The 14,124-nt window shown below is 43.2% G+C and overlaps 1 protein-coding gene across 1 annotated transcript in view; it reads right to left on the reverse strand.

Moving 5' to 3' along the window:
• Nucleotides 1-5,491: 5,491 nt before the first annotated feature.
• UBA6 (ubiquitin like modifier activating enzyme 6) overlaps nucleotides 5,492-14,124 on the reverse strand; it is a 54,163-nt gene continuing 45,530 nt past the window's right edge. The window contains exons 29-33 of the mRNA XM_069978062.1: nucleotides 13,483-13,676; nucleotides 11,532-11,659; nucleotides 11,276-11,363; nucleotides 9,629-9,723; nucleotides 5,492-6,084 (exon numbers count right to left, since the gene is read on the reverse strand). Coding sequence (XP_069834163.1) covers nucleotides 5,949-6,084; nucleotides 9,629-9,723; nucleotides 11,276-11,363; nucleotides 11,532-11,659; nucleotides 13,483-13,676 — 641 coding nt within the window. The 3' untranslated portion in view covers nucleotides 5,492-5,948. The remainder of the gene's footprint in view (nucleotides 6,085-9,628; nucleotides 9,724-11,275; nucleotides 11,364-11,531; nucleotides 11,660-13,482; nucleotides 13,677-14,124) is intronic.

Here is a 14,124-nt window from a genome sequence, read left to right on the forward strand (position 1 = left end):
GCCCTAAGGCTTCTTCAGCCACCAGTAATCAAATGCCGAACAACCAGACTTGAGCATGCTCGAGTTGCTCTAATCTTTAGTGTTAACCCCTTCTGCAATGAATTGCTGACATTTATTAATCTGCATGTTTGTGGGCCCAATATCTGAAATGAAGGTGCTACATTCATGGGACAGGCATCGCTGGAAACCAGGAAGCACCAGCAGTGGGCAAGCCTCCTGGTTTTGTTATCTCTGCAATCCGCTCATCAGCCTGCTGCCTTTTAACTGACCTCCGCTATGTTCCGCTCCTCCCCGGGTGCTGAGAAAAGCTGGATCCAGTCCTGGGAAACTTCTCCAAGTTTACCAGGATTAGATCCAGCTTTTCCCAGCACCCGGAGTGGCACCGAGGAGTGCCGAGTTAAAAGGCTGCAGGCTCATTATTTCTACAAATTTGTTCATCTCTACTGAAAACCATATCCAACTGGCGTAAGTGTAAAGCTCATTAGTTAGTGTTGAGCGAACTGCACAAAATTGTCCGGGTTAGGCAACTTCTCTGAATCTCAACATTTGACTTTTAACTCCCCTTCTGGAAAAGTTGGATGACGTCCTAGGGAGTCCTGGTAAATCTAGACACAGCCATAGGACATACATATATATATGTTTTTCAGGCAGTTCTAGGGCTGCCACCACCTTCTCCAGACACTTGGTGTTAAATGCCGAATGTCTGGGTTCAGAGAAGTTGCCTAAACCGGACAATTTCATGAAGTTCGCTCAACACTAATTACAGTGTATCACAGTTCTGTCTTATAAAAACCTGCATTTATAGAGCATAGATATGGACAGCTTTTCAGCATCTTAGCCCAAACAATAATGTGTACAATCAGGTATAGCAAGCGGTGACCATGAAAATGACAAGTAATTTAAAAGAGCTGTCCTAGCTGTGCCCCACACCCCCTTCTTTGGCTGCACACATCTATTGTTGTAGTAACATAGCTAATTCTATAATGCCTATTTTAATGCTATACTGAGTTTAGAAAACAAATCACATGTGACGTGACCACAAGAGTGTAATGAAAGGCTGTACACCCAAACATTGCATTATTCTTCAATACAGTAGTTTTCATGGATCCAGTTACATGGATTATAAAAAAAAACTTGTAATGATAAACTGAGGCTGAGTCATCTTTGTATTTGTACTGCATTTTACCACTGGGTTCTGGCACCGAATTGATCTGTCCTCTGTACTCGGTCACTGGTTACACGCAGTACACACTGTAGCTAATCATTGCCCTAAACAGTCTCCTCCAGTGTCACATTGCATCATCGCAGCACTTCTAGCAGGGGAACAGGAGTAGTGGTGGTGATGGAGCTGAAGGGATGAGTAAATTTGCCTTTTTTTTACCCCATTTCCTGCATGCAGAAAACCACTGGAAAGTCCTACTGTGTTTAATATAATGTAAATTTTTGTGGCTATATTATTCAGTCATTTAATACTGTCCATAGCAACCTAACATCCCTTAGCAAAGTTTGTGTGACAAAGTCCCATTACTACAGACACATCCTCATGAAGTCTACTGTATACTAGAGATGAGCGAACCTCGACCATGAACGGGTTAGTCCGAACCCGGGCGTGAAGCATTTGATTACCGGTGGCTGAAGTTGGATGCAGCTCTAAGCCTGCCTGAATAACATGGATATAGGCCATAGGCTGTATCCATGTTTTCCAAGATTCCCTAGCGCCGCATCCAACTTCTTCAGCCAACAATAATCAAATGACGTATTTCCAGTTTCGGAGTAACCTGTTCATGCCCGAGGTTCACTCATCTTTACTGTAAAGCGCAGTACGGGAGAATTTTTATAATTTTTTAAAATTTTGTCTTTATTGTTTAATTTTCAAAGATTTCTTCAATTTGGGAGAAATGCTTAAATCTCGGACAAGCTCTACAAACAAAGGTCTAATTGTAATCAAACTAAATAAACTTTATTTAAATAAATCCAAAAAGCACTACGGAAAAAGTTGTTGATGCAGTAGTAACAGATTAGTGGAAAACATGTTAGTTAGGCTAGGTTCACACATCAGCTGGGGATCTGTTCAGAACCTCTGAGGCAGAGTCTGTTCGGTGATACAAAACAGAGCCAGGGAGTCCATTTTAGACACTAATGGATGTATACGGATACCTGAAACATTCTATTGACTTCAGTGAGGGCTGTTGGGTTTCCATCTGCTGTCTGTTTATTCTGCAGGATTTGGGCAGACGAAATTACCGCTTGCAGAAAATTTTCATCTGCTTAGATCCTGCTAAATAAATGGAACTTGCGACGGAGCTCCCCGAATACAGTTCAGGTGTAAGTTTGAACCTGGCCTAAGTTGACCACCTTGAAATTGATAACTTTAAAGGTGGCATGCGCACGTCCGTTATACATATGGTCTGTAAGCGGAATGTATGTCATGGACTGAACTCCTGACTTTTTATGGGACTCTCAGCATCATGTTTTATTATGATGCCAGGAGCTTCGAAACAGTTAAAGACTTCTACTACTGTAATGACATAGCAGTCAGTTCAGCAGCGAAGAGGTTAAGCTGTTTCGGATCTCCCCACATCATAATAAATAATGATGCTGAGAGTTTCAAAATAGGAGTTCCTTATGTGTCTTTAGAAAAACTGAAAATGTTAACGTCTTTAAAAAGTTTAAATTTTTTTTTAAAAGGGTTAAAAAAGTTAAAAGGTTAAAAAAATATAAAAAAAAAAAAAAAAAAAAAGCAGGTCAGGAGTTCAGTCCGTGACATACAGTCTGCTTGCGTGTCCATGCCGCTTAAGACTGAAATGTTTCTGGTCCAGTATGTTCTCAACAAGTTTACAGTTTACTAGATTATTAGATTTGGCTCTGCACTCTTCTTTATTTCTTTTACATAATGAATAGATATAAGAGCAACTTAAGCATGCTCGAGTCTGATAATTACTGATGGCTGAAGTTGGAGGTCCATATCCATGTTTTCCAGGACTCCCTAGGGCTACATTTAATTTCTTTAGCCAACGGTAATCAAATGCTGAATGCTCCAGTTGCACTCATCTCTAATAGTGCATTAAAGGATAGCTAAAAGAAGTAGATAGGTAAAGAGACAACCGAATTATGTATTCTTTGGGCTACAATACAAAGTAAGAGAGTGAGAATGTTGGGTAGGTAGACATATTACTAGAATTCACATGGATGACTTCTGATTGAGATTATTGGCACAGATTTTTTATCTTCCCAAAAAAGCAGCCAAGTTTCATTCTCCCTTTTTAAGAGGTTCAACTATGAAATATTTTTAAAATTATCAGATTTGAGGGGCCTGGGAGGTGGAACCATCATTGATGCAGAGAACCAAACAGATTTGTATGGAAGTAATGGTAAGGTGTTCATAGAGATAGCCCTACTAATAAATTCTAGAGAAATGTTCTAAGTCTACAGTATGTTTGGTACCTAATGACACTGAACAAAAAAGTAAGGCCCCCTTCACACGTCCGGAAAAACCGCCCGGATTTCCGATCAGGAAATCCGGACGGATTTCCGGACGCATAGACTTTTATTGGACACGGACACCCTTCCGGAATTTTCCGGAGGGCTGTCCGTTCCGGAAAATAGGACCGGATTTTTTAGAACCGGTCCTATTTTCGTCCGGAAATCCGGCCCGGACGCCCCCATAGGAGTCTATGGGAGCGCCCGGGCCCCGGACGCTTTCCTGATGCACATCAGGAAAGCGTCCGGAGTTCCACTCACCTTCCGCCTCTGCTCCTGCTGCCTCTTCATCCGCAGGTACCCCCGCACCCCCCCGCGGCCACTCGCGGCACCCCCGCACCCCCCCGCGGCCACTCGCGGCACCCCCGCGGCCACTCGCGGCACCCCCGCACCCCCCCGCGGCACCCCCGCGGCCACTCGCGGCACCCCCGCACCCCCCCCCGCGGCCACTCGCGGCACCCCCGCACACCCCCGCACCCCCCCCCCCCGCGGCCACTCGCGGCCCCCCCACGCACACCCCCGCACCCCCCCGCGGCCACCCCGCATCCCCCCGCGGCCACTCGCGGCACCCCCGCACCCCCCCCCGCCCCCCGGCGGCCAGGAGACCAGGACAGGTGAGATTAAAACTCCCACCATGCCCCTGCTGACAAGTCATGATGGGAGTTGTACTTCTGCAGCCTGTGGCCATCCAGGTTGCAGAAGTACAACTCCCACCATGCCCCTGCTGGCAGGTCATGATGGGAGTTGTACTTCTGCAGCCTGTGGCCATCCAGGTAGCAGAAGTACAACTCCCACCATGCCTTGCTGACAGGTCATGATGGGAGTTGTACTTCTGCAACCTGGATGGCCACAGGCTGCAGAGGTACAACTCCCATCATGTACTGCAACCTGGGTGACCACAGACTGCAGAAGTACAACTTCCATCATGACCTGTCAGCCAAGCATGATGGGAGTTGTAATTCTGCAAGCTATGACCATCCAGTTTGCAGAAATACATGTCCTATTTTTTTCTCATCAGGAAATCCTGAAGGTTTTTCCTGATGGTTTCCTGATGGTAAAAACGGATTACTGTCAGGAAATTCTGATACTATCCTGATGACATTTAAGGCCTCCTGATCAGGATTTCCTGACAGTAAAAACTGACACGGACGTGTGAATGGGGCCTAAGAAGCTATTCACTCTCAGCATGCCCTGTTAGCCACTGTAACTTATAGTCCGACACCAGCTAAGGTCCCTTTTACACTGCCTGACCTTAGGCTGCAAATAGGTGCCTATCAGCAAAATTCAATTGTGCACTCAGGCCGCACAAACAATTCATGGATCGTTCATATGGCCCTTTATTTCATCATAGTCGGCCTCACATTCCCATAAACATACACAGGCCTTTTCTCACTCGCCAGCTGAGAGCTAGCCTTTTCACACAGGTCGATTATCGCCAATGAGAGTTCCTGCTGGCCGATAGTCAGTCTGCATAAAAAGACCTTTAGGTGAAATGGATGACTCATAGAGGTTTGCTATTCTTCTACTGTCGAAACAAGACTATGTTCCCACTATGCCTTTGACTCTTTTGAGGCCAAATAACGGCCATTATTTCAAAAAGACGCCCATTATTGTTTGAATAACTGACGTGATTATGAAATAATGGCCGTTATTTGACCTCAAAATGACGTCAGTCTTGCCAAAATAAGACATAGTGAAAACATGGCCAAATATATGTGATCTGTGTATATAGAATTTATACTGAACACACAAAAGCATTTATCAAAACATTAATAAAATAAGATAAAAGTGTGCATGTTGGTGCATGAAGATACATCACTGCCAAGCACATAATACACCACTTCATCATATCTTAAAATACTAAGGCATTTCAAAGGTCAGTGACTTACAATACCCTTATGTTGTACAGCAGAGGTTACATTATCCTGTGTAAGTATATACTGTGATCTCGCTCATTATAATAAAAATAAAAAGGAAAAAAAAAAACCTTGAGATCTGGGGAGTCACAATACACGTTACACAGAATAAAGTTTATTTTCACAATGTACTGTATATACATACACACATACGTACGCAGCTGGATGATCTCATATGCACATACTGACTACAAGGCACACAGACATATTATTACTTTATAGTATTGTAGAACAATCCACTTTTATCAGGAAAAGAGGTACAGTACAAATTCAGCCCACAATAGTCTTCCTAATCCTCCTTCCTATTTTTTTTTTTTTCATAGGATTATTTTTTTGGGTTATAGCACAGAATATTGCATCTAAACATTCTGCAATCTAGTCCAAAGAAATGCAACGCATACAACAAAGCAAGGGGACACACTATAGGTGCAGATTCCATTATGCAAATATTAGTGCAAATCTCTACTTCCACTGGTTCCTCTTTGTTAAGGCTTCACCCTGCTGTGATAAGTAGTACCAACACATATGGAGGAGAACGTCAGCATGGCGCTGTTAATTGCTTTCCTTTTTGAAGTAATATCTCACAGGGGGTCCCGGTAAATCTTCATCTTCATCAGACTCTGGTGCAAAGGACACGGTTAGATCGACATATTTTCTATCAGCTCCGGCCTTCACAAGCTTGTGCATTCTAGGGTATAAAACAAAAAAAAAAAAGAAAATTCTTAAAGTGGCCTCCGGTTGCATTTTTTTTTTAACCCTGTTCAGTCCTTACCCATAATCTAAAGCGTGTGTGTAATAGGTTTCTATTAGGCCGTTTGTCTGCAGCACATCCTGACTCCTTGAAACCCTGAAGCTGCTGAAAATCCTCACTGCCTGCTCTACTCTGTCTCCACTCCTCTGTCCTCCCCTCCCTTCTGAGACAGTGGTCACATGATCTGTCTCTTCTGTTGCCAGGCAAGCCTTAAAGGGAATGTACCACCAGACTCCGGCTGAAGCACTGGAGGCGGGCCAACCCACCCCCAGTGGGAGGAAACCCCCGCCCCTCTATGACACTGCTCCATTAGAAGCAATGGAGCTGTATCATAGAGGGGCGGGGGTTTCCTCCCACTGGGGGTGGGTTGGCCCGCCTCCAGTGCTTCAGCCTGAGTCTAGTGGTACATTCCCTTTAACACCTAATCTGTAACTCGCCCACCACTGACATCACAAAGTGATCACCTGCCCAAGAGCAGGGAAACAGCCTCTCACAAGTAGTATATGGGAAAGGAGACTCTGTTGTCTCATCTCTCTCTCTAATCTATCTATCTGGATAGATACCAAGTAAATAATATAGGTGCAGCAGTCCAGGTAAATACATGATGGTGCCAGCGATGTACACCCAAGGACAATGGTGTAAATTTCCAGACAAAAACGACATCACTGCGGCACTCCAATATGGTGATCCAACAAAGTGATTTATTTTTCCCACACATGCATAAATCACTTCTTTTGATCACCATATTAGTGTGCTGCGGTGATTTTATTTTTGTCTAGATGGATGGATGGATGGATGGATAGCTAGATAGATACTATGTTTACTGTACAGAGCAAAAGCAGTATAAGCCAGGGGCAGATACCCAGTTCTGAGGTGCACTGCATGCTGGGAGATGTAGTTTTCAGGCCAGGTACCATGATATAAAACTGGGATCATTTGTAGTCTGAATCTGGAGCTAGGGGCAGCGTAGACAAGCGGGTAAAGTGTCAAACGATCAGTGGGGGATCGGCGAGTGCGCCTATGTACTTTTTGGTCTTTTTTTATGGGATCCATTACCCATGGTGTCCAAGAAGCACACACCTGACCTGATTTACAAAGAGGTGGTTCTAACTGGTTGCTAAAAGTGAAAAGCTTAGTTAAAGGTTAATTATAAATGAGATATTTTTAGCTATTCTATGTACTTTAGAGGCTATAAACACCTTTAAAGGAGAAGTGTGGCAAACGTTTCTTTATTAAAGTATTGTATATTCCCATAAAAGTTAATGAAATCCCCAATATACAATATGCCCTGTGTCCCTCTGCCATCATCCTCTCCAGCAGCCACAGCCCGCACAGCTCTGGGAGTCGGGTCGTGACATCACCATTTTATCCAGGAAATGAAGCCTTGATGCAGTAGTAAGTGCAGGGAAAAAGCAAAGTTATTTCTCCTTTAAGCTGTCTGCAAAGGTTAATCATATAAGGAAGTCATACAAGTTTTCAATACACTCTGTATGACTTTTGTACTGTGCAGTCAGACAATGAGAACAAAAAAAGAAAAATAGGAAAGGGATTCAGCTCACCTAGGCGTTGTCTTCCTTGCAGAAATCACAGGGAGTGGAGGGTGCACGGATGTCCGGTGCTGGCTAGGCACTGATTACTGGACGTAGGTATAGGAGGAAAAAAGTGGCGGATTCCGGCACTCCAGACGTGAGGCTAAAACTTAACGTTTAATAAATATGCATTAAAAAAGGATGTCACTGAACGGACCGTTCAGTGACATCCTTTTTTAATGCATATTTATTAAACGTTAAGTTTTAGCCTCACGTCTGGAGTGCCGGAATCCGCCACTTTTTTCCTTCCAGACAATGAGAACAGTCAATGGTTATTCTCATTATATCATATGTGATGGACACAGGTGCAAGGTTCTTACAAAACTTATCTCTGATATGTTCACACCGATGTGAAGAGGCGCACTGCAGCGTTAATGGAGCCACAGGCATCTCTCTGAAGCACTCATTGATTTCAATGGGAGATTCAGAGTGTAACCACATTTTTTCACATGGTTCCCCACCTATCATTGTAGTCAATGAGGGTGGGGTTTTCTAAAGTGACGCAACATGGCTTTAATTGTGTGAACATAAACAAACACACTGTCTGGGGACATAATAGGCAAATAAATGCTTTGAATATGGTGGAATGCATTTTGCATTGTATTTGATATGGTATATTATTTTACCAAATGTATTGCTCAGTTTAAAGGGGTACTCAGGCAAAAATATTTTTCTTTCAAATCAACTGGTTTCAGAAAGTCATACAGATTTGATATTTACTTCTATTTAAAAATCTCCAGTCTTCCAGTACTTATCAGCTGCCGTACATTCTGCAGGGAGTGGTGTATTCTTTCCAGTCACACAGTGCTCTCTGCTGCCATCTCTGTCCAAGACAGGGACTGCGCAGAGTAGCAAATCCCCATAGAAAACCTCTCCTGCTTCGGAGGACACAGCAGAGAGCACTGTGTCAGACTGAAAAGAAAACACCACTTCCTGCAGGACATACAGCAGCTGATAAGTACTGGAAGACTGGAGATTTTAAAATAGAAGTAAATTACAAGTTTATATAACTTTCTGAAACCAGTTAATTTAAAAGAAATTTATTTTTGCCGGAGTACCCCTTTTTAGTGTTGAGTGGAGATTCCTAACTGTTCAGGTTCGGCAACATTCTCCGCACTCACCATTTGATTCCCTTATGGGCTGTATCCATATTTTCCAGGACTCCCTAGGAGGGCATTTAACTTATGCAGCCACAGGGAGTCAAATGCTGAGCATTGGGGCACGGAGAACGTTGTAAAATCAGAACAGTTTGGCATCTCCGCTCGGCACTGCTCAGTTTCTTTTCTTGCAGCCTTCAGTGAAATCTATGAGAAGCGCTGCCTGACAGGTGTATCTCTAGTCCCCCTACTGAAAGGAAGAATGTAGAAGATTTTAGGCAGAAAAAGACCACCTGGTCCATCTGCTACAGTGTATGTAAATGCCCTGTGTAACTTTCCCCCAAGTAACCGAAGATTGTGGCCCCTAGTTCTCATGTGATGGAGAGCCTCCCTCCAGGTACTGTATATTCTAAAAAAAATATACAATACATGGGGAGCGACAACACCCTGATCAATTCAGCAGTGCTTGATCAGAGTAGAGGAACGGGTACTGCAGGGCTTAGATACAATTACATTTAGGAGTAAGGCTAGGTTCATACTGCAGTCCGTTTAACAGAACATTTCTTAAACAGTTGTGGTACACTTTAAAATAATATTTTTTTATTTTTTTTTTAATAATGGAAGTCAATAGAAAAACAGATCTAAACAGATGCACACAATTGCATCCATAAAATGCATATGTTAAGTGGACTGCAAACACAGTGTGAACCCAGCCCAAGCCTTAATGTCCCTCATTTAAACCATGTCCTACAGGAAAAAGCTACTATTGTTATGTTCGGTTACAACAATACTTACGTAAGTTTCAGTCTCTTCGCATGACCGGGCATTACTGGGATGTACAACATTTTGACTCCTTGTACAACCATTGTCGGTTCTATCCCATACTGCTCCTGTGAAAAATGCACAAAGATGTATACTTCCATTTACAGTGGTTTTTTTTTTTACAAAATTAGTAAGTTCAACGGATCCTTTGCAAAACAATTATTATTACCACTCAAAATGTGATGGCTCTGATGCACAACATGTTAGTGTCAATCAATTGCATTACATGTTGAAAGTGGAGCCGCTGCTCCCACCAAACAATAAAATTTTATCCCTCATTTTTCAGCAACTTATTGGACACTGAAAGCAGCTACCCCTTGGGATGAATGGCAATATTTTCCCTTGTACTTGTCTAATAAATATATATCCTAGTGTATCTCAAAAGTGCACACATCTTAGGGTACTGTAAGTTCACACTGAGCAAATGTGGCGGAATTCCATGGTGTAACTCTCCACAGTGGAATCCCTCCTGCCTTAGTGTGACGCTGCTTCTCAATAGGACGGCTCGCGCGCCTCCGCTACCGCCGCTCTCTGCTGATTGACATACCCACTGCGAAATTCCACCACATTTGCTCAGTGTGAACATACCCTAAGGCTATGTTCACACTATGTATATTTGAGGCTGTATTTGGTCCTCAAGTTAGATCCTCATAGCAACCAAAACCAGGAGTGGATTGAAAACACAGAAAGGCTCTGTTCACACAATGTTGTAATTGAGTGGATGGCTGTCATTTAATGGCAAATATTTGCTGTTATTTTAAAACAACGGCTGTTATATTGAAATAATGGCAGTTATTTACTGTTATATGGCGGCCATCCACTCAATTTCACCATTGTGTGAACAGATCCTTTTTGTGTTTTCAATCCACTCCTGGTTTTGGTTGCTATGAGGCCTGAAATATACAGCCTCAAATATACGTAGTGTGAACCCAGCCTAACAATGTAATACAATCACCTTAAGAAGTGGCAGAGAAGGGAAAAAAGTTCCAAACTGACTTGAAACAGTTATGTAATCCCATTATTAAACCATGCTATGAGTTCCTTAGGACTACTCATTCTTTCATATCGGTTAGTATAGGCAGCCTACATTGGTAGATGCTGGGTTTTATACATCCGTAGCAATGAATCTAAATAAAATAAATAAAATATCAAAATTCTATAAAAAAGGGAGGGGTGTCCCAAAGATTTTGTCCATAGTGTAACTTTTCTTAAAACTTATATAAACTTAGGTATATGCCGTCCTAAGGGTAGCATAAACTAGTGACACAGAAGCTGAACAGAATGATGTATCACTTACATTATTCTGTGCAGTTGATTTAAAAAATAGTATTCTGAATAACAAGGACTCTAGTCAGCTCCATTATGTGCATGTGCTCAGTAGTCCTCCATATTCATAAGCACCAGCTCCCTCTGCCCACTGGCTGCTGACTGACTGTAATACACTGTTCTATTCAGCATTTCCGTAACTAATTTATGCTTTTCTCATTTAAGATGGGTTAGGTTGATTTGAAACATTAAGTATAATATAAAGTAATGTACCTTCTTATTACAATGATTAAACTTCATTTACATATGTTTCTCCAGAAAAGTAATCTATGCCAATGTAACAAATAGTCTTACTTTGACAGCATTGATGAAGTCTAAAAGTGTAAAGTCTTCCTTGCCGTAGATTGTCCATCTGTCCCAGATGGTGAAGGAAATGCCATTTCTGCAGGAAAAACCATGTTATTACTTGCACACTCTAACATTTGGACTGGTTTCACTCATGACATAATATTAGGTTGTAACATTTCACGTATTTTGGCATTTCTGGTTAACAGAGAGTATAACTGGGAACATTGGATAAAACCAAGGGAATGTATACTGTACACTGCACCTGATGTTGGTTCTTTTTACTTCGGCCGTCTCTGTGAATACAATAATTGGAATTGCTAAATTGAAGAAACAGTTCTTGTAAGCTTCAAACGGATGTCCTGCCACCACCTTAATCAGCTCCAGAGCAACCTGAAAATGTATAGGGAAACAAGCGTCACTAACATCGCACTACCCACCTCCCTCCTCCATTTATTTACAAGAAAAAAAAGTACCAAGCATTTCCTAAGGGCCCTATTCCACCGGACGATTATCATTCATATTATCGTTAAATCGTTCGAATCTAAACGATAATCGTTCGGTTGAAATGCAGTTAAAAATTAACGACCGAACGAGAAATCGTTGATCGCTTTATAAGACCTGGACCTATTTTTATCGTTGCTCGTTCGCAAAACGTTTGCAAATCGTTCGCATTGAATAAGACATCGTTCGGTCGTTCGCAGTAGATACGAACGCAATAGCGAATAAATAGCAAAGAAAAAACGATCGCAATTATGATCATAAGTAACGATTATCGTTCCATGGAAATGAATGAACGTTCTCAGGTCTTTTGCAATAGCGGTCGTTTAAGATCGTTAATCGTTGGAATAGGGCCCTTAGGGAGTTCCCTACAATTAGGACAAAAAGTCTATTGTTTGTCCAGAAACAGCACCATACTTACGGCCCTATTATCACGGAGTGATAACTGGGCCGCGTATTACGCTCTGTGATCAGCTGATCGTTGCCTTTTGGCAAGTTTAAATAACAAGATTGTGTGTATGAAATAATAAAGCTCTTATTTCCCTGTCTAGTCTCCCCCCCCCTGGTGTTATCCAGCCTTTTCTGTGGGATTCTCTGATCTCCACAGCTGCGGCTATTAGGCCCCATTCACACGTTCGGAAAATCTGTCTGGATTTCTTATCAGGAAATCCAGACAGATTTCCGGACCCATAAAAGTACATTAGTCATTAGTCACAGAACGGACCGCCAACACCACCATCCCCCCCCCTCCACCTCAGCTGACAACAGCAGCACTGGCAGGCCGGGAACCCACCACTGCGCCCCGGCACATCAACCGCAGCAATTCTGCCATCCCCCTGGACCTCAGCTGACCGGCGCACCCCCAGGAATCAGAAACAGCATGCGTGCCCCGAAGCCTCCCCAACCGGCTGCACTGACTCATGATTTCCCATCACCACAGCATGTCCCCCACCACCACCACCACAGCAGTCCCCCTGGAAAACAGCAAAGCCAGGAGGAGACCAGAACAGGAACTGGGACAGGTAAGATTACCACAGAACTACAACCCCCCCCCCCCATATCCTTTACAGGTCATACATGAAAGCCTGAGATTCCTCCTCTTTTCAAATCCAGTCCTGGCTTTGGCTTCAAATCTTTGGCAGATAATCTTTCTGTGTAAAAGGGCCCTTAGCCGCTGATTGCCTCATTACCGAAGAAGGAGCTGAAGATTGAAGATGCTGCTGGTAGGTATAACCCAACAGAGCACTAACTTAACCACCTGGAGGCCAGAAGAACTTTCAGGTCAGCCAGGTTCTAAATACTAAGTACTAAATGCTGGAGTCTCCCATTGATTTCAATGCGGCTCGCTACTCGAGTTGAGCACTCAAGCATTGAAAAATACTCATCTTGAATTGAGCATTTTAGTAATCACTCAACTCTACTTGGCTCCATTCATTGTGTACTGACCAGGCCTGGTTACTGCAGCTCAGCTAACACTGTAGTTAATAAAAGCTGCACTCTAGTAACCCAGCACAACCACTATACAACAGACAGAGAAATGCTTGTTCACTATGTATATTTGGGTGCCGCAGCTCTAATGAACATCTAAGGATAGGCCGTCAGTTAAAAAGTCCCGATTCACAGAATAAGAATGATGTATATTGCGTGAACGGGGACACAAGTTTCAAGTAAAATGAAAACAGGTTTGTATTACAGATAGACAGATTGTCACTGACCAGGCCAGACACAGCTGCCGTAGCTGTAGCTATAGCTGGGATAATCTTCCCGGCAATGCGTTTGGTCTTCAGTCTGTCAGCTGGTTCAATGTTATACATTTTTGCTCTTAAGTTGGAAGCTCCTGTGATAAAGTTGATGTGTTCATTGCGGTCATTGTCCTTTTCAAAAGAAAGCATCTTCATCTGAAGGTCCTCTACCAGGGGGGAAAAAAAAGTGTAAATGTAAAGTACCAATCCCTATGTTATTAGACATATTAAAAGATACTGAATGCACCGGATCTCACTTCTAAGACCCGCTGCAATCCCGAGATATAGTGGCAGGGAGTGCCCATCAGTGTGGGCAGAACCTTCCACTTGTTTGCTCCATAGACTCTAAGGGCCAGTTCACACTGAGTAAACACGGCGTAATCCTGCGGCGGACCTCTCTGCTGCGGAATCCCGCCATGCTGAGTGTGCTGCTGTAAGTGAATGAGAGGGCGCGCGCTCCTCCGCTGCCGCCTCTCTCCGCTCAAAGAAGTAACATGTTAGTTCTTTGAGCGGATAGGAGATGAAGCGGACGAGCGCGCGCTCTCCCATTCGCTTAAAGCTGCACACTGAGCGCGGCGGGATTCCGCTGCGCCATCTTTACCCAGTGTGAACCTG

This window comes from Dendropsophus ebraccatus, chromosome 7 (genome assembly GCF_027789765.1).
Source record: "Dendropsophus ebraccatus isolate aDenEbr1 chromosome 7, aDenEbr1.pat, whole genome shotgun sequence".
NCBI classification, from domain to species: Eukaryota; Metazoa; Chordata; class Amphibia; order Anura; family Hylidae; genus Dendropsophus; species Dendropsophus ebraccatus.